This window comes from Manis javanica, chromosome 6 (assembly GCF_040802235.1).
Source record: "Manis javanica isolate MJ-LG chromosome 6, MJ_LKY, whole genome shotgun sequence".
In the NCBI taxonomy this organism is placed as follows: domain Eukaryota; kingdom Metazoa; phylum Chordata; class Mammalia; order Pholidota; family Manidae; genus Manis; species Manis javanica.
Genome location: NC_133161.1, coordinates 13,862,144 through 13,887,661, shown reverse-complemented (window position 1 = coordinate 13,887,661; position 25,518 = coordinate 13,862,144). Strand labels below are relative to the sequence as shown.

Sequence of the window (25,518 nt, the reverse complement as noted above, 5' to 3'; positions counted from 1 at the left end):
TTGCATTGCTTTAATGACTAGTGGTATTGAGTATCTTTCATGTGTTTATTAAGTATTTAGAATAGTAAGAATAACAACTTATATTAGTATATTAAGTATAAAAGTACTTCTTCCACATTTTTCAGAGACTGCTGTAAACTTTCTAAGGCCTCATATGTCTGAACGTTTCATCTTTACATCCTCACATTTAAATACTAGTTTAGCTAGATAAAATATTCTAAGTTATTTTCCTTCATCTCTTAGAAAATATAACTTTGTTGCTTTTTTGTCTCCAGTGTCTCTGTTAAGATAATATCAATCTAATTTATTCTTTTGTGGACTATCTCTAGAAGCTTATAGAATTTTTGTGTCTTTAATGTTATTAAATTTCACTATAATGTGTCAAAGCTTTGTTTTTTTCCTAATTTTTTGTTTGATGCTCCATGAGACCTTTGAATTGGGATCTTTTAATTTTTGAAAGTTATGATTTTGTTAAATAGTCTATTTCCTAAATCCACTTTCTCTCTTCCTGTAACTTATATTGTACAGATATTGACATTGTCTTCTAAATGTTATTTCATATTTTCTCTTTCTAGTACCTTCTGTGAAAATTCCTCGAGCTATTGTAGATCATTATTCATTTTTCAGCTATGTAGCCATTCTTGTTTTTATCCAGTCTCTTGGGTTTGTTCAGTTATTACGTATTTCATACCCAGTGTTTCCATTTGGTTCTGCATAGCTGACTGTTCCTTAATATTATCCTTATATCTCTGTGTAGATCTTTATTATGCTTCTTTTAATTTCTTGATCTGCCCTGTTCCATTCTGGTTTGTCTAGTACAGTTTGTTCCATTTATTGTCTCTTCTGTTGTGATTGTACTCCTCAAATATCTGATTATTTTTCACCTGTAAGCTTGTTTTCTTCAGCATTTATCAGCTTTTTAGTTGGTGATATACACTGATTTGGAGGCCCCTGGTAGGGTGCCCTAGCATATGCTTTAAGAAGTGGGTTGGGAGCATCAGAGGGCATTTCCCAGAGCAAAGTCCCAGACCCTAGAGTCACACCTTTGACTTAATTGTGGGTCCGACTGTTAGGCAGGTTATTGTTTTCTACTAATTTGCTCACAGTGGCTTATTTCTGTGTGTTTTAGTGATTTTTTAAAAATCACATACCCCTGCACTTTAGAACTTTAACAATAGGCATTCTTTGAGGCCTGGATTTAAAATATGCTCCTTTAAAGAGTATTTGAGTTTGCTTCTAGGAACTAAATGTTTGGCTAAAGGATTTGGGGGTCACAGAAGTAGGACAAATTTCAACCACAAATGCATATGAGTGGTTATTGCTGGTGATTTGGAACTCTTGTAGAAAGTTCCCCACCGCGAACTGAAGTTGAAACAGAAAAGTCTTTTCTTGGTGAGGACAGGAATATTTTTTTTCATTCCCAGCAATGAGGTCAATCGCTGGCGGGTCCATCATTTTGCAAGAGCTATGGTCTGACCTCCTACCATGCTGTTCTGAGGCTTCCTTTCCTTTGACTGCCTAAGACAGTACAGAGTCCCAGCTACCTGGATCAGTGGAGAGCCTCAGGGCAAATGCTGCTTTGGCACCCAAGTTCTTTTCTTGCTTTTTAACCTCTAATTATTCTGACCCCCTTTACTTTATTGTCAGTTCAATCATGCTTTGAAAAAGTATTTTTTGTGTTTGTTAAAATTTCACCCAGCATTTTAAGGTGCTTAACTTTTAGAGTGATTTCTTTGCACAGCTAATCTTCCATAATGTCAAAAACAAAATCCTATATATATATTTTGTATAAAAAGTTCTATGTCTATATAAAGGTAAATACTAATATTTAACATAAAGTATGTAAATATTTAATAGTTCAATATTAACTACATTCACAGTCCAGGTCATAAGTCGCCGACAGTGTATCTGATGTCTTGGTGGAAAAACAGGCGTTCCCTGAGGAGGGGCTGACAGTGGTAACTTCCTGCACTAAAACGGGACTCTCTCTGTGTCAGTTTCACCAGACGCCCCAAAGGCTGAAAACAAAACAGTAGGTGCTGAGGCCGCCCACATTCTAAAGGGAGGAGGATCTGAATCACCTTCACACCCGAGCTAAGAGACTGAAACTGAAACTGGAAGCACTGTCAGGACTGAGGAGGATTAGTTGGCATCCACCTCCAGGTCCCAAGGAGAAAATGTGAGAGGATTTCTTTGGAATAGTTGTCAGTATGCTGGACATTTCCCTTCTCCCCAAGCAGGAGGGGGCAGGGAGTGCTTCCTCGTCACCTCCTGCCAAAGGAGGGGACACTCGGAGAGGACCATTTGGAGAACTCGACACACCCTGTGGATTTGAGGGATACAGGGACTGGCGTCTGACTCACTACTAAAGGTATACACACAAATTGTAGGTGGCTGGCTCCTTGAGCAGACAGACGAGGAGAGACAGGTGCCTTCAGAAAGGCTTCCACCCCCAAAGTCCCTGAGTTCCTGTGGGTCTGATATGGTTTGCAAGAAAGAGCCAGATTCGCTCTTTTTAAGAAGGAATTCAGCGAAAGGGAATAACCTGGAGGGATGAGATGACCTCCGTGGAGGGGAGGCTGCTGGAAACTAAGGGGCTTGGGCAGGAATCCTAAGTACCTAGAGACGGGTGGCCTACAAGAGAACGTACAGGCCAGAGATGCCCAGTGACCGAGAAACCATTCAGGTCCCTTGGGACCAGCTGTGAGGAAGGCAGCCTCAGGCAGCAGAAACACCAGTTCTTCCAATCAAGTAAGACCTTACCTGTTCTTCCTTACCTGGCTGAACAGGAAGGCAGGCCCTGAACAGCACATGGGGAGGAGGCAGTGTGAGAGGAGAAATGACAATGACCATGAGCCCCATTCTCCCAGATTTCCAGGCTGGAGGATGGAAGAAGTTTTCAATGAATGGATGTTTGAAGTTTTGATAAACAAGATGAACCTTGGATGAGGTTCATCTTGGATGAACCAAGATGAATCACTGGATGAACCTTGTTAATGCCTAGAAAAGGAGACTTTAAAAAATAATGGCAATGATTACTCTTCAATGTGTTTGTTACCTAAAAGGGACTGGAAAAGCTATAAATTTCATAAAGGCATACAGAGGAACAGCTCATTACAGCCGGTTTGTAGGGGCTTTCATGGGAAAACAAAGATGCTTTCTATTCACACCTTCCAAGTCTAGCTTGTTCCAGGAAGAGGTTGCGCCGGAGAAGAGCAGATCGGGTGGATAGAGGTTGGTTGTGCCCTCCTGCCCTCACCGCCCATTTTGCAGCCTCAGCTAACATCAGGGAGAAGTTCTATTGGATGAAGTTTGGAGTTTTAATGTTATACAGACTGGACTTTTTTAAAACCAAAGAAGAAGGGCTAACTGTCCGGTTATTTCCTCGAAGAGCTGTGTGAACCATCCTGATTTCTTGATGCAGAAGGTGGTCAGGAGGTTTGAAAGCAGCAGGTGAGAGGAAAAAAACTGCTCTCAGCATCTTCATCATCACATTTACTTATGAAGATTATAATGTACTGCAGTTTATATGCCACCGAACATTACCTGTAAGGGTAATTTGATGTAAAGCAAGAACTTTAAACAGCAGAAGCTATTATGTTATGTGAAGTAGCCATGAAGATTCCGTAAACTACATAGACATCAAGTGATTATCTTGCTTAAAAATATTTATGGAAGTTGTCAGATTTAAATATTAATTACTTATTTTTCTTTTACAAAAGAGGCAAGTGTTTCTCATTTGCTTTCCTTTTCTGTGATGACTATGAGATGAGGCTATGAGAAATACATTGCTATGTGGTCTATATTCTGTTCGATGGCAGTGAGCATTCATTCCCACATCCTTCTATGCTCTCTATTATAGGGGACTAGAATTATGGATATGACATTTCCCAAACTCCTTTGCCTTCAAGGTTCTGGATGTGATTTCTGCCAGTGTATTCATGTGAGATTCTGTAGGTGGGAGGAAAAAGTGGTATTCTTTATTTCTGTGACAGCACCTAGCAAAATGGGTAGGTCATGGTAAAGTTCTGCCGTAGCCTGCCTTCAGCCTCTATCTCAGTACTTGGGGGCAACTCTATCAGCAATTGGGGGGGGGTTCCCTTCATTTTTCTGACCTGGGTGACAGCTGCAACCTAATACTCTGAACTGTTTGTTAGTAGTTGCAACTTCCCCTAACTCCTGCTGTCCTTCTAATAGTGCCAAACCATCTCGATGCCCTGCACTCAGTTCCTTTCTGCTTAAAAGGCCTACAGTGGTTTCTCTTTTTTCTGAGATCCCTGGATACAGCTGCCTAGTTGATATTTTGAAAGAAATGAACATACTTTATGGGTCCCTTTAAGTTAAAAGTTATTTTTTACAAGTATAGGTGACATTAACTGCCTTTTTAAAAGAAACTCATGCTATGAAGAGATAAATTTGAAAATGGATATTTAGAAATGTTTATCACTACGTGGTTTTCGTTGCCTAATGTGTTAAGCCAAGATTTCAAAAATAATGAAACATGCTGAATTACATTGTTTTCAATTAAATAAATAATAAACTTTCTTTACAGAGAGAAATTAGGACTTTTTTTTACTGTTAACAAATAAAAATATTTTAGAAATATCATTTACTTCATTTTTTTACATCCTTTTTATTTCTACTTTGTGCATGTTTTAAATGTATATACATTGATTCAGTAGTCCTATGCTACATATTTAAAGTTAATTTTAAAATAAATATAGACTTATGCAGAGGCACAAGATTTTTATTGCTACAGATATACAACCACAGAAAGCTATAATCATTGTGTTAGGACACAGATCTATGGTATCACAGTTGGTGGGAGTGCCTATACATATATATCCTCTCATTAGTCCTGGTTCTTCCCCACCCAAATTTCCCCCATATTCCCATGTGCATGGCCAGGTAGTCAGTCCCTGCTGTAGCTGCAGTTAAGACTGGACTCTTGGGGTTCTGTTCCCACAGTCTAACTGGGCATAAGAAACTTGTCTCAGAACTTCTCTACCCTCACAGAGCTTGAAGGACAGTACAGTGGTGGCCACACAATAGTTGGGGAATGGAGGTAGAATCTCTTTACTTAAAAGCAAGGACATTGCCCCCCAACATGTGCACACATATAAGCTGAAGATGCCAGCTCCCTCACATCATTTGGGGCTCTGCTGAAATGTCACCCCATCAATAAGGATCTCCCGGAACATGGTAAGAAGCAATCCAATCCCAACCTTGTGCCCACAGCTTCATTTTTCTCCATAGCATTATTTGACAAATTTTGTTTTACTTGTCTTCCCCTTCCTAAAATGAAGCTTCCTGAGTATGGAAGCCTTTACCCCGTTCTGCTTGCTTTGTTTCTCTAGCATCTCAAAGAATGCCTCACAGCAGATGCTCAATAAAAATTCATTGAATGATAAAATATTTGTTTTCCCAGCCTTGCTTGACCAAGACATGGGAACATGATCCAGGCCATGCTAAGTTAAGTATTCACCGCAGAACGTGACTCTCAGGTAATGACTTAATCCATTCTAGCACAAGTGGAAACAGAGAAGCCAGCTACAGCCATTGCCTTGGAGCAACAGCTTTGATGCCAGTGTCCAGTCCCTGTCCAGTGTCACTGTGTCCGCACTGTGAGCTGTAAGCAACAGCGCTGGTTTCACTGGATCAGATCTGGGGCAGGATTCGGGAATGAGGTTCTTGGCTTCCAAACCTGGTCTCCAGCCCTACCAGGAAATTCTGAGAATTACCCAGCATCTTTTTAATAAAAGACCCTTTCCACTATGAAACTTAAAACACCATTTTTAAAAACAAGCTTTGGAGTTAGATGGGCAGAAATATTACATCAGAGTTGGCCACAGCTAGAGCTGGGGGACTCTGACAGACCCAGGAGGAAAGACCTGTTAGTGTGGGAAGTCGTGAGTTGCTGGCACATGGGCGAAGAAACATTGATTAATTTTTCTGGTCTATGAAGAAAAATGCCAAGATATAAATAGTATAGTAAGAATATGAGGGACTCCATCTTAAGGCTAATTCCATTTAAACAACAACAAAAAACAGAGAGGAGGCAAGATTCCCAACATCGCTTATGGTAATCAGCCAACAACTGACCCTATCTCAAGGCAGGGCCGGCAGTCCTGAATGTTACGTTCCCACTCTGAGGGTGACTACCATATTGGAGAAGAGGATCAATAAATTCCTTGTGCTAAGTTTACCTTACAGAATATCTAGAGGACTATGCACAATGACATAATGCCTCTCACTAGAGATAAACCTGAGACCACATGCCAAAGCCTATGCCCCCTGGACCTGTGCCTCATTCTTGAAAGCCTTAAAAGACACCAATCCTAAGACTTAGAGTGCACCTCCTCTCTGAGGCTGTCTTCACTCCCCTTTCGAGAGGATACTCTGATTTAAAGACTTTTTAAAAATTAAAGTATCATTCATATACAATCTTACGAAGGTTTCACATGGACAACATTGTGATTTCAACATTCACCTATATTATCAAGTACCCCCCATTGTAGTCACTATCTATCAGCTTAGTAAGATGCTATAGTGACTTAGACTTCTTGCGGCTCAACATAATGCGTTTTATCTCTGTGCTCTTCCAAGCCTCTTGGGAGGTTAATAAAAGATCCCTTTTCCCAGTGGTAAGTGTCTTTATTACTTCACTATTTCATTCAGTTTTCTAGACTTATGCACAAGTCTTCATTCTCTCTGTTCTACTTCAAACAAGTAGGGAAGGCTATTAAGATATGTGATTTGGGCTTGCAACTCCACGTCCCCTTGGTGATTACAGCTATATGATCATGCTCTTAAGCAGCCAGCCTGAAAATCTTTCTTTGCTTTGGGAAGTTAACAAAATCTCACTCATCCTGTGCTCCACAGCTCCCCCAAATCCTGGGGTGGTGGGGGCTTAGTTCCCATGCTATGCAGATCCAAGTGAACACTGGACAACAGGTGACCCTAGCTTCAGGAATTGGCAAGGGATTCGCCCTATGCCCAGCACAAATTCAAGGAATTTCTCTTTCCTCCCTTTTCTTCCTTGTTCTCTGCGATATTTTGCTTCTACTCTTGCTTTAATGAATTCTTTCCTTACCCACACTGGCCCAACTTAGTCAAGAATTCTTTCTCAGTTAAGAACCCTCTCATGCCGGGGTTGAGGTTTCACCCAGTGCACAGGGAGAGTCCTCCCCAGACGCAGCTGCCCAACAAGAGGACAGCTGCATCTTGACTCATCTGGAGGATGATGGAACTGCGACATAAGTAATCTAGTTTATAACACACAAGGCGTGAGGAAAACAATGAGAGGTTCGGATACCTGGAACAGAAGGTGAGAGGAAAGGAAGTGTGAGAGATGAAGATTAAGACATACAATGATCAGTTTAGGCAGGGCCCAGTACCCTGAACTTTATCTCAGGGCCAATGGGGAGCCATTGCGATATTTAAACAAGGGGTAAGGTCGCTGAGACTCAGAAACATTAGTGCCTTCTTATGCAATTAGGAACTGAACCAGAAAATGAACTCTTAATTATTTCTAATTAGCTAATTCCTAATGAATTAAGTATCAACTCCCTGATGTTCCATCTGTATCACTGACCCAACTCGGAAGATAGACGTTGCTAATTCGCCACCGGCTCTACGGAAATGGCCTCAGGGCTTAAACCGGAAACAGAAAATGACCGGGGCAAACGCCACCTAAGGGTAGGCTGGAGCGAAGCGAAGTCCGGAAAACCGCAACACCGGAAGGGGCTGGCAGTTTCCGGTAAGAACCGGATGGAGCGGCAGGTGAGAGGTCGTCTCTCCGATTCGGACTGTGTACCCAGGGAGGCCGGATCCGTGACGTAGCGTGCCCGCTTTTGCACAGGCGCAGAGGCTACGGCGCAGGCAAATGCGTACGCAAAGTCGTGCGCGCGCCCGTTCTCCGACCGGCTCTTCGGTGCTGTTTCGAGGGTAGAGCCTTGGCAACTGTAACGCGGACTTTTGTCTTCTGAACTACAGTTCCCAGCACGCCGTGTTTCACATATTGATATTCATGTAGTTTGCAAGGCAAGAGTTAAGAAATGATGACGTACCGAAGGGTTTAACATTGAATATGTTGTTTGAGGGCGTCGTTCTCAGGAGCCCCAGTGGCCTAATGGATAAGGCATTGGCCTCCTAAGCCAGGGATTGTGGGTTCGAGTCCCATCTGGGGTGATAATTACCCTTTTGCCGTCTTAAAACAATTATACCGAAACGGTTTTAGTTTTTTTTTTTTTTTTTTAGGAGAGCAAAGCAGAGGCTTTATTTAGAGAGAAAGCGAGAGGACAGAGCTCCTGGCTCACGCCTGGAGGGGACAAGAAAGCCCCCGAAACGGTTTTAGTTTTAAAAAATCGGAAGTGTGTAGCTTTTCAAAGTGTTGGGCTTCACCTTGCGAGAATCACGCTCCAATTCCTTCCTCTGAGCTGTACGTTCCGTAAAACTAATGGGAAGTCAATACGTCGAATTTTTATATCCTCTCTAAAAATAAAAATTTATCTTCTTCACGTGTCCCATTATTGACATTCCCGCCAGGCTCTTTTTCTTGAGACTCAGCAGTCAGTCAGCTAATGGCGTCTTAAATAACGCAGTCAGGAAAGGACCTCCTCTGGGTTTTTTGAGGACCTGGCTATTCAGTGACACTCGGCTTTCGTTTGCTTTTCTCTTAACTCCTTACGGGCCCCGCTCGGCGTTTGACTGGTTAGCCGCGAAGGGAAGTGAGAAGTTCCAGTGCTCTGCCATCGATAGGGGGAGCCGGCCCTCTGGGTTCGACCCTTCGTTAGGCGTCTGGGGCTGGGGGTTAGGGAGTTGGCGGGGCGTAGGGCACCTTGAGGCCCCAGGCTCGGAGGACCGGAGAATGGCGGCCTTAGGGTCCCCGGCGCGCACGTTACGGGCCCTTCTACGGGAGTTACGCTGCATGAACGCGGCCACTGGCCGACCCTATCGCGACACCGCGGCCTATCGGTACCTCGTGAAGGCTTTCCGTGCACATCGGGTACGGAAGCCCTCGTTACGGGTGCTCCCGCGTCCCTTCGCTGGGAGGGAGGGAGAGTCGGGCCTTAGCGCCTGCATTTCTGAGGCCCACCCTCCCGCCGCGACCTGCGTCCAGCCGACAAACCGGGGCCTAGGCCGGAGGCTGTGGCCCTCGCCCGGGGCCTAACCGAGGACCTGGGGGACGGCAGACTCGCCTGGGCGCGCGCCGTCCCCGAGGACTGCATTCACTGGTCTCGTCGGTGCGGAGGGGAAGGTCCAGAAAAGAAATCTGTAATAAGGTGAAGAGTAATAGGAGCTTCTTGAAGAGCAGGAAGTGCGTTTTTCTCATATTGTATTCCCTACACCATTTTAAAAAATGGTGCCTTGTAGAGTTGAACTAGAAACGTGTAATGGGGTTACGTACTCATTTAGAACATTAACTTAGTCATACGTGACCATATAGAGTTTTTCCTTATGTAGCAGATAAATATGAACACAAGGGAAGCCATGTTCGATAAATTCCTTAGTGAAATCCACACTCCATATCCCTCTTTGGCAAGAGCAGGCGAAGATAGTTTCATGATCAAAGGGTGGAACTTACTCTCGGGGACAGTGACTTGTAAGGATATGTATCGGAACAACTAGAACCTAGGTTACCTGGTTCCCAAATAGGGGTCTTCTATTTGATTGCTGCCTTCGGAGTTATGGATCGGGTTTCGAAAGAGGCTGCACCCTATCTCAAAAATAGTAAATTGGAGAGTCGACTTGGGCTTTAGGGAAGGAAACTTACTGTCCTTTGAGCAATGTGGGAAAAGGGAGGACCACAGTCCTAACTTGAGTTTTTGAGCCATGGAAGTTAAAATGCAGTGTTAAAACCAAAACTGATTTTAAAAGGCCACCATTTTAGGGACTTACAGGAACTTGGTTAAAAACGGCGAATAAGATGGACATGGGTCCTGTCTTGTACGAGGCTCATAGTCCAACTGTGATGCCATACAACAGGAGTCTTAGTGTAAAGGAGTAGGCTTTCAGGAAGAAATTCATTAGGTTGGGACTTGAAGGATAAATTGGAATTAGCAAGCACATGGTGGTTGGGGAACTTGAGGTCCAAGTAAAAGAAGCTGCACATTTGAAAACCCAGGGGTGAGAATGGTTAAAGCTTAGGGTGTGGTGGGTGAAATGGAGGAAGACGTAGTAGGCAGGAATTTAAACTTTATTGTAAATGTAATGGGAGGTTATTCTTAAGATTTTTAAGAAGGGGACGTGATTATGGTTGTACCCGATGGAGGTGACAGTAATACCCTTGAAAGAGGCTTAGAAATAAAAATTTTTTTAATTACCCAAAAAAGGGGAAGAGGATTGGTAATGGCTCTGAAATTCCTTGGAAATACGACTGAAACTCATGCTAAAAATTCTAGAAACACTATTCTGTGGCATGCATGGAGGGGAATGGTCTCTATTTCCTGCTGGAAATGGAATTCTAATCCAGTAACTATCTGTGCCCATTTTCTGTGTCCTTTCCTTAGGCTGAAGGGATCCAGTTAAGGAGGAATGTCCCCCTTACCCTTAGGGAAAATAGTTTTCTTTTTCATTTGATTGTTTTTGGCCTCTTGTGATTCATTTACTATATATTGCTGACCCTCTGACTCCTCACGAGTCAGACTCAGCTGAATCAAGGTCTGCATTCTGTCCAAGTCCTCATTCAAACTGTTATTAGTTTGGCCTTATAGAATGGAGATGGATGTTACCCTCTATTGTGATATTGGTGTTGGTCTCATAAATTTTTAATTTTTAAAAGTTGAATTCATTAAAGCAGATGAATCCTATTTTTGGGCAGCTTATGAGTGTCATTTTCACATATGTGATCTTCAGATCTTAATACATTCTAGCTGTCACATTCCAACCCTAGATATTCAAATAAAGGAAGGGGATTGTGTAGGCAGTGGTGACCAGAGATTAATCCACAGGTGGGCAGGGTGCCTTAAGTCATATGAGGCTTTGCACACATCTCTGTCTCATCTTTCCTGCCCTTTCCTCACAACCTCAGAACCCAAAACTAGTCAAGTAAAGGACAGTGTACTAATTTAATCTGGAAATTAGTTATGATTAAGAAAAAACAAGGTTTGGAATCACTGGGACTTCCAAATGGATATGATGTTTCCAGCTACTTAAGGTTATCAGAATCCAGATACATCAGGTGGATAAGTAAATTGTGAGAGCAAGTATAATTAAGTAATGTGAATGTATGCATATTACTTTTATACATAAGACCTTTATTTTCTTACTGACGCTAATTTTCAGACAAAGTAAGTTTTTAGTTTTCACTGAAAGCATGTCCCACATTAGCCATAACCAAAGTCACAGAACATAAAGCAACTCCTCATTTGTTTGGAGGGGAGAATGTTCTATATTCTATTCCTTAGGTAACACTAATTATTATTGACCTGATGCTAGTTCCCCATCTCTGCTATTAGCCAACTTCCAAGCCTCTCTGGACTTTAGTTTACTCATCTGTAAGTGAGGAGTTGAAACAAGATGACTTTTACTGGTATAAGAATTTGAGGATGTTCAGTGAAACTCCTCAGTGCAACCCTTGTAAAATTCCTCTTCATTAACTGGAGGTCATCTTTTCTAATCATCAGTAATTACAGGGTGCGTCTATGTATTAAGTATACACAAACGTATACATGTTTCTACGTCCTCTGTGCAATTTAATTTCATTCTAGAGAATGTCTATTAAATCTTTCTCTGTGCCCCTGTATCTGTACCTGGGCTATTAATAGACTATCTGGCCTTGCTACTTCTCTAGGTCACCAGTGAGAAGTTGTGCAGAGCCCAACATGAGCTTCACTTCCAAGCTGCCACCTATCTCTGCCTCCTACGCAGCTCCCGTGAACATGTGGCTCTTCATCAGGAGTTTCATGGCAAGGGTGAGCGCTCAGTGGAGGAGTCTGCTGGCTTGGTGGGTCTCAAGTTGCCCCAACAGCCTGGAGGGAAGGGCTGGGAGCCATGAAATGGAGGTTCCTTGGATGCTGCCTTCATACAAGAATTTAATCATTTCTATCAATATGTATTTATCATTAAAATTTTTTTTTAAGTTTAGGGGTTTTCTCTGTAATTTTGTTGACTGTTTCTTAGGTTTCATCTTTATTCTCAGTGAATTTACTGAACTTAAATTAGGCTGATTGATGTTCTTGATCTACTTTTAAAACTATTGTTTTTTTTTTAAAGTAATATAAGCCTATTGTTTTAGGGAATTCAGATGATACAGATATATGAAATAAGAGCCATCTTTGCTTTTCTTTTGTCCCTCCCCTCTCCCATCCCCATTACTTAGTAACTATTACTAACAGTTTGGTGTACATCTTTCTAGATACTTGCTATGCATATACAAACATACAAATCATACATACACACTTTAGTAGGAAACACACACATAATGATGTGTTAAGGTCCTGGCAGGAAAACAGATGGCACACTCAAATAGGGTTACTGAGCAAAGTTAATGAAGGGCTACAGAAAATGTGGACTGAATTAAGGTGGTAATGCTCCTAGGGGCTAGCCATAGTGGGGAGGCCCAACAGTTGACCCTTAGGTGTAGGAACACGGCCACTCCTCAACTGCAGGTTGCAGGGGGGATGTCCAGGGAGAGGGAAATGGAATGAGCACTCTGACTTCTCTCCTGCTTTGCAATATGTCAGATTGCTCTTCCTCTTGAATTTTCTGCCGGGACGAAGGGCTCCACCACGCAGTTGGCTGACCAAGTTAAAATCTTGGGCTTCCTTCTGTATTCCTCTCTCTAGTCACTCTCCACATCCAGTCAGGAATTTCTGATCCTCCAGTAGCTCTAACATTCTTCTCTATCTTCACTGTCTGTTTTAGTTCAAGCACTGATAATCTTTTGAAGTCTGAATGTTCCCTTTAATGTTCTGAATTCCTCAAAAAAATCATTTTCTTTTTGTGAACTATTAACAGTTCTTTATCCGCCCCCTTTGTGGTACACATCAGTTTCTTGTAGACGTGTCTTATGACCATTTTTCTCCTAGACTGCAAGCTCCCTAAGAGCAAGGCCCGTGTTCCTTCACCTTTGCAGTCTCCAGAGCACGTCCACAGTGGCATACCCAGCACTGTTCAGTCAGTGCTTTGAATGCATGGCTTGGAGTACACTCTGAACAGAACCATTCCGGAAGCATTTCAAAACAGCATCTCTTCTAAGAGATTAATATTAATATAATGGAATTAAGAGGTCAAATAAATATTCAGTTGAACAGATAAAAAAACTAGAAATGTTTAACATACATTTTTCCCCCTGCTTTATTTTGTGAGTATGGGTATATTAATATTCTATGAAAATTTTTACATTGGTAAGAGGAAGCAAAAGGATTAAGATTGGTTGGTATTTTGATTTCCTTTGTTATTAAAATACTATATATACAATAAGTAACATTTTAAAATAAAGACATTTGAGTCAGAACTGCCTAACAGGGTAAGAAATATTTATCACAGGTTTGAACTCATATAGCCCTAGGTTTTAATCCCACCTTGATAGTTTACCAGCTGTGTGATCTTGGGCAATTAGTTGACCTGAGTTTGTTCCCTCTTCTGTAAAATGGGAATGCCACCATTGTGGTTGTAATTAATAAAGAATAATGTTGACATGAAACACTTACACAGTACCTAATTAGTGCCTGACAAAAACATTAAAATCTTGTTTTTACTGTACTCATTCTTTTATCATGAACCGTTCTCTAATCCCTATTGCCACCAATCTTCTGAAGTATAGATAAGTTACTTCTTAAGGTTTAAATAATTCATTTAGGCCATTTCTGTCCACATATTCAAACCTGTACCTCTTATTAATGGTCTTAACTATCAGGGATTAGCTGAACTCAGTGTTAGAAATAAAAGGAATTGATTCTGGAACACAAAACTTTTAGCAATAAACATTTCATATGGAGGAGGTCCCTAAACTATGGAATCCTAAGGTTTTTGGCACTGTTTACTTACTATAATTTTTGATGTGGTATACACATTCCTTCACTTTGCTCTTTCTTCTATTTTCTCTCCTAACTTTAACAGTTGCCTCTCACTGAATTCTGTTAGCATTTAAATATGTGTAAGGCTTTTCCATCTAAAAACAAATATGGAGCCTCTAATTAAATGCCTTTTCAGTTAGCACCTTCTCTTGTTCTTCACGAAGTGGATGAATGTATTCCATGAATTGGATGAATTATATTCATTTCTACATTTTTTTAACTTAAGTTGTATTGAAGTATACTTTATAAATAAGAAATATACCCATTTCAAGTGTACATGTCAATAAAGAGTGACAAATGAATGCACTGTAACAATGACCCCAATATAAGGGTAGAATATTTCCATCACCCCAAAAAGTTCTCTGATGCCCCTTTGCAGTCAATCCCCCCTTTCCATACCGGGCTGCAGGTAACCACTGACCTGCTTGCTATCACCACAGATTGGTTTGGCTTGTCCTCAAGTACTTCATCAAAGTGCAGGCATACACCATGTCCTCTTTTAAGTAGGCTTCTTTGGCTCAGAATGCTGATTTTGAGATCAATAATCCATGTTGTTGCGTATATCCATTCTCTGCATTTTTCGCTGCCCATTTGTCCTCAATCCACTGCAGTCTGGTTTCTGCCCCTCCACTCTAACAGGACTGCCTTGCAATGTTACAAATGACCTTCAAACCACTAATCCCAGTGGATCATTCCTTACCTTTCTTGGTGTCTAGGGAGGATTTGACACTATTGCCCTTTCTCCTTGGCTCTGATGACACCACATTCTTGTATTTTTCTTCTCTTGCTCTAGCCATTTGTCTTCGGTTTCCTCTTCTGTGTAACCCTTATGTGTTGGTGTTCCTCGGGTTCAGACCTAGGTCCTTTCCTCACGCTCTACATGCTGTGCCTGGATGATCACCTCTGTTTCCCAGGCTTCAATTATCATCAACAGGTTAACTCAGTTCATGCTCCACTCCCAAGCTATAGGCCTGTATGTCCAGTGCTAGAAGACACCACCAGTTAGATGACTCACAGGCATCTCAAATTCAGTGTATTCAGAATAGAACCACATCATCCTCCCCTGTCTCTCTCCCCTCTGGTATTTATTCTCTGTTAGTTTATTGACACTTTTCACTAGTCATTCAAATCAGATATATGAGTTATTCTTGATTATTTCCTCTTCTTCACGTCCTCAGTTAAATAATCACTAAATTAATTAGAGTCTACCTCCAAAGAATCTCTAGAATCTCTATAGCTTCTATCCTAGTTCAGACCTCATCCCTTGCATCTCTTTCCCAGAAGCACTGCCCTCCCTAATTGGTCTCGTTAACTCCAAATTGCCTTATTCAATCAATTCATTTTTTACTGATCTTTTCTCTCTCGCTTACAAATCTTAAAAGTTAAACTTTAACAAGGGGTCCGGATTTTGGCCCTTGTCAAATCTCTTATGCCTCATCTCTACTCTTCTTATATTTGATAGTCTAACCATACCGAAATTGAGTTCTAGGAGCCGTGGTCTGTCTTTCAACATTTTCCTCTTATGAATGCAAAGCTCTTGCCCTAATAGTACTCCCTTTCCCTAGCTAATTCCTATTCATTCTTCACACCTCAGGTTAAATTTAACTTTCTCTTTCTTCCTTCAACAAGCATTTTTGATGCCTACTATGTGTTCAACACTGGCTTAGGTATCCTTATCTTTTCATTCTTAAAAAAAAAAAAGTGACTGTCCTGTTTCAAGCGACATGGTTTATATATGCTTATTGCTTTTAATTCCTCTGCCTTTAATAGACTATCAACCAGCTCTCTCAGTTCAGGTTTGGCTCTTGCTATTTCTCTTCTAGATAAACTTCAGATACTTGTACATTTTAACTAGAACTGTTTCGGGCTATGAGGTATGGAGTTATCAGTACTTTGCTCATCCCTTGTCTGGGTAAGTGTTAGGAATACAAGTATGAAATGATGATAAGAAAACGTTCACATAGTAGGATTATATCGGGGGAAAAGAAACCTTTGCTGTTTTGAACTAAAGGCAGGCTAATCCAAAGCACATTCTGTTTGTAAGGTAAGTTTTTAATTCACCCAACTGAAAGATATGTATCTTACACAGAATTTTAATTTTTAAACATGCATTTAAATGAACAAGAACCATGTTTATAAAATTTAATAGTAGGTATGTACTGATGCCCCAAGAATAACAATAGTATTAAAATTTACTATACAGCCTTAATTATTTACTATGTTTAGCTTATAAATTATAATAAAATGAAGCATCTGTTTGGACAGCTAGCAAAATGTATGTTACATGTACCTATTCTAATTTTTAATTACCTAGCATGTATAGATTAACTATATATATTTCTAGCATGTATAGATTAACCCTACTTTTATATAAGTTCCTGTTTCCTTATGAGACCTTGTTCCTAAAAAAGAATGGATATTATTGCTAGAATGTACAAAAAGACATTCGCAGAGGTTTTTGTTTTTTCAGATAAGATTAATATATAGTTACTAAATTTAAAAAATTAAAATTTTTTAAATTTAAATTTAAAAATAATTAAAATGGTGGAGTTAATACAGACTAGACACAGCTGAAGCGAGATTAGTGAACTATAAAATTTGTTAAGAAAAAAATTATGAAGGTAGTTTGGCAAAACAAGGTGGAAAATACAAAGAGTAAAGGGATACAGAGGATACAATGAAAACTAATACACATTTATTTGGAGGTGCAAAAAACAGTACTTGAGAATAGCTAAAAATTTCCTAGTGTGGTCACACATTCTAAAAGCTCAATAAGTCCCAGGTGGCATAAATATAAAAATAAATGCACATCTAAATACATCACAGTAAAATGGCAGAAAACCAAAGACAAAAAGATAAAATCTTAAAGCAACCAACTATCTTCAAAAAAGTGACAGAGAACTGACTTCACAGAGGCATTGGAAGGTAAAAGACAGCAGAAAGACAGAATACATATGCTGTATGAAAACACCTTCCAACCTAGAATATCATGAATATAAATGTTTAAAAGACCAGTAAAAATATCCATCTAGAATTGAGAAAGGCAAAATAATATTTTCATGTTAACAAAAATGGGAGAGTTCTCCATAGCAATCAAAGCAAAAGCAAACTCTGAAGCAGGGTAGGCAAACTTCTGTAAAGAGCCAGATAGTAAATATTTCAGTTTTGCAGACTACTGTGTATGGTATCTGTCACCATCACTCAACTCTGCTCCTGCAGTGCAGAAGCAACCCTAGACAATAGTAAGTGAATGAGCCTAGCAGTATTCCAATGAAACTATTCAGAAAGATAGGCAGTGGGCTGGATTTGGCCTGTACATTGCTTGACTCCTGTCCTAAAATTTAAACTTCAGACAAAAGGGAAATGATCCCAAATGGAAAGGCAGAGATTCCAGAAGGAACGAAGAGCAAAGAATGTGGTAAATAAACGGACACTGGTTATATGAAACTTGGTTTTAAAACATATAGGTGTGTAAAGGTGTTGATTAAATCAGACTGCAATATGTTAAAGGTGTCTGCTGCAACTTCTACAATAACCACGAAAAGAATGAAAACAAACTACCAGAAAAGGTGGGGGGGGGGTGTAATGATTAGACGACAGGCAAGAGAAAAATAAACATAAAACTGACAAGCCAAATAGAAAAAGTTTAAAAAGTAATTACTTGAATATAAATGTTTAAATTAAAAGTCCAAATATCAGACTATTAAAAAAAACCTATATGCTGTGTATAAGAGATACATATAAAATGTGAGCAACCAGAAAGAAAAAAGATAAAAACTAAAATCTCTTCACGAACTCATAATTATTCAACAAACCTATTTTCCTACCAAGGTTATTGTTCAGAATAAGGTCATACTGTATATATAATAATGCATCACTCTGGGACATAAAAATCTACATTTTTCTCTCATTGTAAATTGTTTATAAATATTATTATTCCTACTATTTGGAGTTGTTGGAATTTTGAGTTCTCTGAGTAACTGGAGGGAGGATATTTTGTCAGTTGCTAAAGACGTGATTCTAAAATGTTTATTGGCCCAATATGCAAAGGGATCTTGGGACTATATTGCTATTTAAAATTTTGATCTAATAATTTTAAGTTCCAATGCGATGCATAGAAAATTTTAATGAAAAATTTTTACCATTACTTCCTTTTAAAGTATCTAAGGAAGGACTTATGTCTCATCTTAAGGAACTATTATTAAACAAAAAAGGTTAACACCAGAGCAAAGCTCAGAGCTAGACATTTTTGTTAGCTATTCTGTCCTCACAGCAATGCTCCAAGGTATGTTATGTTTACCTCGTTAGACATGAGATTTTCTCCTGGTCATCTCTTTTACTTTCTCAGAATATTGCTTAATTTTTAGAGTTCCAAATGTAGACCAACAGCTTCCTGCTATCGTAAGTAATGATAATCCAAATGGGTTAGATCACCTATTTCCTAGCGTATTAATTTTAGGTGTTACTTCCTGAACTTGCCTTTTCCGTTTCGGGGGGCTTACAGTCGCTATGAACAGATGAAGGGAAGTGATCCAGATGTCAGATCTCCAGGGCTGCAACTGTGGAGGGCCTGGCAGCAGAGGGTGGGTCCCTGAAAACGAGTTAATCGGTCAGGAATACGCCTACAGTATACTGAGACAACCCCAGTTAGGGAGTCCTAACCGACGGACATGGTCTGTACGTACTTCCGACTGGGGCTAACCCTCTCTTTAGTACGCTAACTCGGGTGTGATTCGCAAGCTCAGCACTCTGCAACCCCAGCCGACTGCAGCCGGGAGCGAGGACTCGGCGCATTTGGCAAATGCGGGTCGAAGGTCTTTTAAGGCACCAGTCTCGCGAGATTTGGGCGAAAGGGGCATGAAAAGCCCGCGTGCACGCGCCCAAGAGCCGTTAAGGGCGGAACCCCTCCCGGGCGGAGCGGGCGGAGCAAATACAGTTTAACGCCAGTTGGTGGAGCCCCAGCGGGAAACGACTAAGCGCGAGGAGCGTGCGCGCTCACGTTGCGGTGACGGTGGTGGCAAGCGGCGTCAGAGCTTTACGGGGGGGCTGACGGTTTCTGGCGGGTGGCGGTGTTGGAGGCGAGAGCTTGCTTAGTCGGTATCGCTTCTGTCTCAGGAACCCGACGGAGTGAGGGAACGCGGGTCGCTTCCGAGGGCTCCTGCCTTCCACGTACGCGTCGTCGTGAGGAGCACAGCCCGAGCTCTCTGCAGCCCCTCCTGCTCTCTTTCCGCACGCCTTGAGGCGGCGATTGCAACCGAGACAGCGTCTCACCTCCCCCTACCCCTTCCCCTGGTCCCCCCCGCCCGAAAGGGCCCAGTCGGCGCCCCACCCCCGCCTGTCTACCCGCTACGCCGCCGCCGCCATGTCGGCGCAGGCCCAGATGCGCGCGATGCTGGACCAGTTGATGGGCACCTCCCGGGACGGTAAGTGTCTGCCAGCACCCTGGGGGTGGGGGATGGGATGGAGAAAGCGTGGGGAAGGGGCTCCGCGGGTGCACCTGGGCTTGTATGTGTGGCCGAGTAAGGGTCTCCCAGATTGGTAACACGAGGTCCCGGCTTCCGTCCCATCCAATCAACCCTGGGCAGGCGGGTTTGGGGGGCGGTGACCGAGCGGATTGGCGGGAACTGCTGCCAATGGGGTCAGGCGGGGCCTACAGGCAGAAAGGGGAGTTTGAGATTCAGTGTTGACTTGGCTGGGACGGGAGAGCGCCCGTCTATCCCCGCGTAGTCGGGCGGCGTGTTTTGTGGCTGATTTGGTACCTGTGTACCGCCAAAGTCTCCGCCCCGTGAACTAATTACTTAACTCAGTGCTTTGGTATCATCCCTCGCCGCCGCCCTCCTGAGTATCCAGAGAGAACTGTCCCACCCACCTCTTTCTCTGGGTCCGGAGGAAACGTTTACTATGAACCCAATCCCCAGGGGTGCACCCTCGATCCCCACAGAAACAGCCATTATGGAAAGATCTGACCCAAACCATGATTTCTTGCAGTGGGTGTGTTTGGTCCCGTTTTGTGAAAAGAAAAGTGTTACGGCCTGTTTTTTTTCCGAAAGGCCTCCATTTTGTTAGACAATTTAATAGAGGCTTTGTTCAAGTAAATATTGACAAGTCTTGCATGTGTCCCAAATAGAACCATTTTGAAAATGTGGGGCCCAGTTAAGTAGAATTGAGGCAAACAACGATTCTTTTAGGCACTTACGTTAGGATTTGTATAGAAAATCACTTACTGCTGGTTATCTTTTTGTCGTAAAGAGAATTTCTAAATAAGATGAAACGCTGTTGCTTTTTTGTGATAATTAGTAGTGTACTCTTTCAAATTCAGCTCAAATCTATGCTAGTATGGAGAAAAGGTTGAGTTCAGTGCTCTCTCTCTTAAAAACAAAGCAAAACATTTGCTCGTTTTTGTATGTTGCTTGTTCAGGCAGAGAGTTCCTTGGTCATTAAATGTTTTTTCTTGACAAGTTATTTGAATTGTTTGACGTAAGAGAAAAGGCACACTTCAGTTTTCAGCAGTCGCTTTTATAATTTTCTTAGGTGCTTTGCAGCAAATTATGTGAGTAGATTTTTTTAATTTATTGAATTCAAGATTTTTTAACAATGCATATTTAGAGTGGCTTTTCAGTGTTCACAGTTAGGTTTTAATGAAACTACATTGGGAGCTTTTCTTCGCAGAACATAGACAAATAGGTGTAGATGGCAAACCTACTTATGGTTGTGTTAAGGAGGGGAAGATTGGGAAGGCAATGAATTTTATTTGTGTAGTAAGCCCTTGAAAGTTAACATGAATTTAAAATGCCACTGGAGAAAATTTTACCCGTTATCATTTCCACTTTAGATAAAAATGGTTATTTTGTACCTGCAACGTGTCTTAACATTTGCTCCTTTTCCAGTTTCAAGATGGTATTGGAAAGGGCTTAATCCAGGATTTTAATTGACAGAATTATCTTTGTAATAAATTATAGAAATCATTTAAGACTGACTTTACATGATCCTTTTAATCCTAGATGTATACTATTTTTTGTACCTTCTGCATGGATTGAATTTCCTTTGAGGGAAGTTGAATCAAAGTAACTACTATCACCTGATAAATTTCCAAACTAGGTAGCCAATCTGGTATTAAAAAGCTAAATTAAAAAAATATATATATATATATTTATATATATATATGTGTGTGTGTATGTATATTCCTGTGTGTGTAATCAGAAACACAGATTTCTTAAAATCCACTCTGCTTTTATACAAATAAGTTTATATTTTTTATGTGTTTGTTACTGGATTTTTTTTGCCTCCAGACTGAGGATTTACCAATGAACTCATGTTTACGAGCCCACGATATTATTTAGCTGAAATGACTGGATTTTCACTGCTGTGTTGGGTCAGAAGTAAGAAACACTACTTTCAAGGACAAGAATTGAATGTTCTTTTGATACCCACATTCTTCTATGTATACAGGATAAGAATCAGAACATTCTTCTTCTTAATAGCTAATGAGTTCTCATATGTTATCTTATGATTCAGGACTTCTAAATAATTAGGATTGTTCTGTTTTAGCAAACAGTCAACTTCAAGTTGTTCAGGGATAGGGGAACATGGATATGATCCTGAATAACACGATGTAATTTGAAACCATATAATGGCAAGCTTTGTATTGGACAAAGGAACAGTTTACAGGGAATGCTGTTGGGTGTATTTGGCACTAGGAGGTGGAAATGGGGATCCAATAGGTGGGAGAGAGATGGAAAAGGTAGGTAGGAGGGTATTTAAGGCAGCTCTGTCCAATTTTTTTTTTTTTTTAAATCTCAGAGACTAAAGCAACCACCACTGTGTTCTTGGATAGTGGAACTCAAGGTGGCAATAATGCTCTCAACCCCTAGTGTCCTGTCTGTGAGGAAATCTGAAGTGGCACAGGAGGTCCAGGGCCCTGGGAAACCTTGCTTTCCTTTCACCTCACCATCACCCCCAATAAAAGATTATTCCTTTTCCCGTTCCTCAAAGTCAGGTTTTAAGTAGTTCCTTTTTAAACTCCTTAGAGATGTAAGTCTGTTAAATAAATCTTATTTTAAATTGCTTAAATTAGTTACTCATTAGGTAATTGGATTACCTAAACTTCACTGAAATCCTCAGGAATAGGAATTTTAGTGGCAGGGAAATGGAGAGATAATTTTGGATTACTGGGCACTTCCAGAAAGGACAGTCCTGGGTGAGTGATGGAAGTGGGGTTCTTTGGACATCCAGAGGGCAGCATGATGGCGTTGGGAGGCTGGGCAGGGGGATGATGAGGAGGTGCGGGAGAGGAATGCATAAGGGAGGTGGGAGGGCCAAAGACAAACTTTGCCTTCTTTGCAATTTTGCCTAGGGCCCTGGTGGTGGCAACCGCCTGTGTGCCACTGAAAATCGTGCCGATGCCTGGCATACTGCATAAATGGAAGCAGGGTACCGCGTGAGTTGAAACATTGGTCACACTATATAAAGTTTGTATATGTGAATCAGTGTAACTCATACCCATGTAACTGGGGGTCTGACTGTATTTGGATTTTTCTGATAAGGCATCATGGGCTAAGGAAAAGAGCACTGGGCTGGGACTCAGGAGGCCTGGTTTCTAGCCCCAGCTGTACCTCTAATTGTAACCTTGGGTAAGTCACTTAACCTTTTTTGCCTCAAGTTACATCTATAACTGTTAAACTGGGAAACCAAATAATTTCCTATGTTACATTAAGAAAATGTTGGAAAATAAGTATATTTTAAGTTTTTTAGAAGGGATACAAATTATCTTATTTTATCTGAAGTTTAAGATACATTCAATTTTATAAATACTTTTCTGTTTTAGTTGTTAGCATTTAGAAGGAAGAGAGATTATCTTCCCTGAACATACTCCATTTGAAAGCAGGGAGGAACAGCACAGGAAAATTCAAGCACCTGTTTGAGAATTATCTATGTGACAATTGGAGGAACTCAGTTCCTCACACAGGCTATAGTCATTTTTGCTGAGTTGGGTTAATTGCAAGGATGTCTCTTAGCTAAAGCCCTTTTGCCAACAAATACAGTTTGGTTATGATGAGTCTCTGGTCCTGACTCCAGAAAGGCCTGGCAAGGTGCAAGAAGAGATGGGAGTTAAAATTGAGGGTGTGAATTCAGATTATTTCCTAAGTCTAGGGACATTACAGGAGGTAGGTTTGAGAATTTCCATACCTCTTAGTTGCTTAAAACCTTTACATGGGAGCAGAGACCATCTCTTGAAAGGCTAAAACAGGCCAGGGAATGGCAATCTGCTGGCAGTCAACCAGTAGACTAATAGAATGTGGAATACAGAATCGAATTTTGTAGCATTATTGGTTGTCCCTTATGGTTATAGAATGTTCAAGGCAAGTTAGAGCTTTCAGGTAATTTTAGCTATTTTTGTTGATAAGTTTTCTAAATATACATGATGTACTTTAGTAATCTACATTAATCATAATTTAATATTTTCACTGTTCAGTTGTACAGTAGTAGTTTATGGTATGTAAAAATAAAAGGGGACTTTCTGGAAGATAACACGGAAACACAGTTCAGAAAAAAGTAGTGTTCAGTGGATTTTCTTCATACAATCATCTTTACTGTAATCTGTGTTCCTTGACTTGTCATCAACATCGAGAGCGTTTTCTTTTAATTTTCTCTCATTAGCATAATGAGCCATATTTATTTCTTGGTCAGTTGTACGCCATTCTTCTGTTCTACTTGGATTGTTCATTTTAAGTGAAGGAGGCGTGGCCTTTAATGTATAAGCACATGTTTTTTCAAATAATAGTGGGGTATAGCTTACGCCAGAGCTTGTAAATTGTTCAACATTTTCGTAAGGTTAAACAATAGTTAGATATAAAGTTAAACAGATTCAGAAAAGATTTGACTTTATCAGAGGTCCAGGCATATCAAAACACTGAAAACTCTGTTAACACCTGTATAGTGAACTTGTTTTAAAAAAACTTAGCTCATTTTGAATTCTGAATAATATTTCTATCTAAAAAACAGCCCAGAAGACAGTTCTAGTATCACTTCATATAACCCTACATGCTTCTTGGATTCTCTGGAGTTGTTTAGCTCTCCTAAGGGGAACCCTGTGCTTCTGAGACATTCTTTTACTTTGGGTAAAAAATAAATTGAAACCAAAGAAAAAATCACTTCGGCTGTCACTGCGTAAGCTCTAAAGCAGCAAACAAATGCTTTGATTTGGTTTAAGTAAGATGTCATACAAGGAGAGTGAGCTGCATGTTCAAGTGGATAGCAGGAACTCAAGGGCAAGTAGGTGTGGGTCAGGGGTCAGGTTTAGTGAGTCAGTGCTCAGTACCAGGTGGTCCATACAAACATTAAAGCTTGGAGTGACTAAGGGTTCAGGTAAGCAGTGGGGTTGCAAAGATAGGCAGATGGCTTAAAACTATTAAGTCTGTCAGTAAGTCTAGGCCACTAGATAAATGAAACAGATAGTCCTCAAGGAAACAGTGATTCTGCTACCCAGTTTAACCAGCCTACTAAGAAATTGTGGACTAAGTAGATGAAGAAAGTTGGAACATTTTGCTGGAGAAAGAATGAGGGAGCAAGAGAGGGTAAAGTTTCTGACAGGACTCTTCTGGATTCAGCACCTGCAAAAAGTCATTCTGTTCCTTTTTGGTTTAAATTCTCATGCACTAGTCACAAGGGTAGAAATTGGAAGGCAAGGCCAAAATCAGTTAATCTATTTTGTAAGATTATTGTGGATATAGAGAAAAGTAGTTTGTAAAAAACTGTGAAATTGGCTGTAGTGTTGTTTTTAACTGAATAACTTAAGACTGAAAAGTTAAAGCCAACAAAAGTAACATGTAGCTCAGTTAACTGAATAAACAACATATTTTGCTTTTTTAGCATGGGCTAGAGAAAGCAGTCTTTAAAACTTTTTTCTAAAAGAACACTCACTAGATGTTGATCCATGTATTCTAATTCAGTTGTGAACCATGTGCAGTGATTTTTGACCTGTGTAATTGAACACGAAAATAATTTAACCAGCTGCCTTTGCTGAGTCTTTTGTCATGTCTCCTGAACACCTGGTAAATTGTTTTGTTTTTACCTTCTTGAAACTTCAGTTTTCTGTAGACCTCAGTTTCCTCTTTCAGAGTTAAACTTTCCAAACCTTTGCCTTTTAATAAAACAGGTTGGATAGTATCTACAGTTTACCTACCTGGTTCAGCTGTTCCTGTATTCTGTACTACTATTAGGTTACATACCACACCCTTTTCAGTTACTTGAGGTTATGTTTTGGTTCAGGGTTAGAACTGTGGCCCACCTACTTTTTGTAAATAAAGCTTTACTGGATAAATAAAGGATAGATAACCATGCCCATTTGTGTATATATGGGCATACATGGCTGCTTTACCTTACAACAACAGATTTGAATAGCAGCAGAGACATATGGCTGGCAAGCTTAGAATACTGCTATCTAGTCGTTTAAGACAAAGCTTGTTGACCACTGTTTTAGATTAGTGATTCTCTTAAG

General features: G+C 40.7%; 1 protein-coding gene, 1 long non-coding RNA gene and 1 other non-coding gene across 10 annotated transcripts in view; 2 read left to right on the top strand and 1 right to left on the bottom strand.

The window, feature by feature from the left end:
- Window positions 1–8,117: 8,117 nt before the first annotated feature.
- TRNAR-CCU (transfer RNA arginine (anticodon CCU)) lies at window positions 8,118–8,190 on the top strand. The gene has a single exon. It is a non-coding gene; the product is annotated as a tRNA-Arg (tRNA).
- A 519-nt stretch (window positions 8,191–8,709) lies between these two features.
- The window catches only part of LUC7L2 (LUC7 like 2, pre-mRNA splicing factor), a 66,745-nt gene continuing 49,936 nt past the window's right edge, over window positions 8,710–25,518 (top strand). For 2 of the 8 annotated variants that reach the window (XM_073238379.1, XM_073238377.1), the window contains exon 1: window positions 22,387–22,458. Coding sequence is in view for 5 of the 8 variants with exons in the window: in XM_073238370.1 (XP_073094471.1) it covers window positions 8,870–9,007; window positions 11,795–11,915 (259 nt within the window). In the remaining 3 variants the exon portion in view is untranslated. Of the gene's footprint in view, window positions 9,008–11,794; window positions 11,916–19,043; window positions 19,445–22,374; window positions 22,459–25,518 lie in introns of those variants that run through there. The other 6 variants (XM_073238370.1, XM_073238371.1, XM_073238372.1 and 3 more) reach the window with 6 other exon arrangements.
- On the bottom strand, window positions 16,509–18,842 carry LOC140849842 (uncharacterized). Its single transcript, XR_012132086.1, has 2 exons — window positions 18,707–18,842; window positions 16,509–18,612 (listed from the first exon to the last, which is right to left on the bottom strand). It is a non-coding gene; the product is annotated as an uncharacterized lncRNA (long non-coding RNA).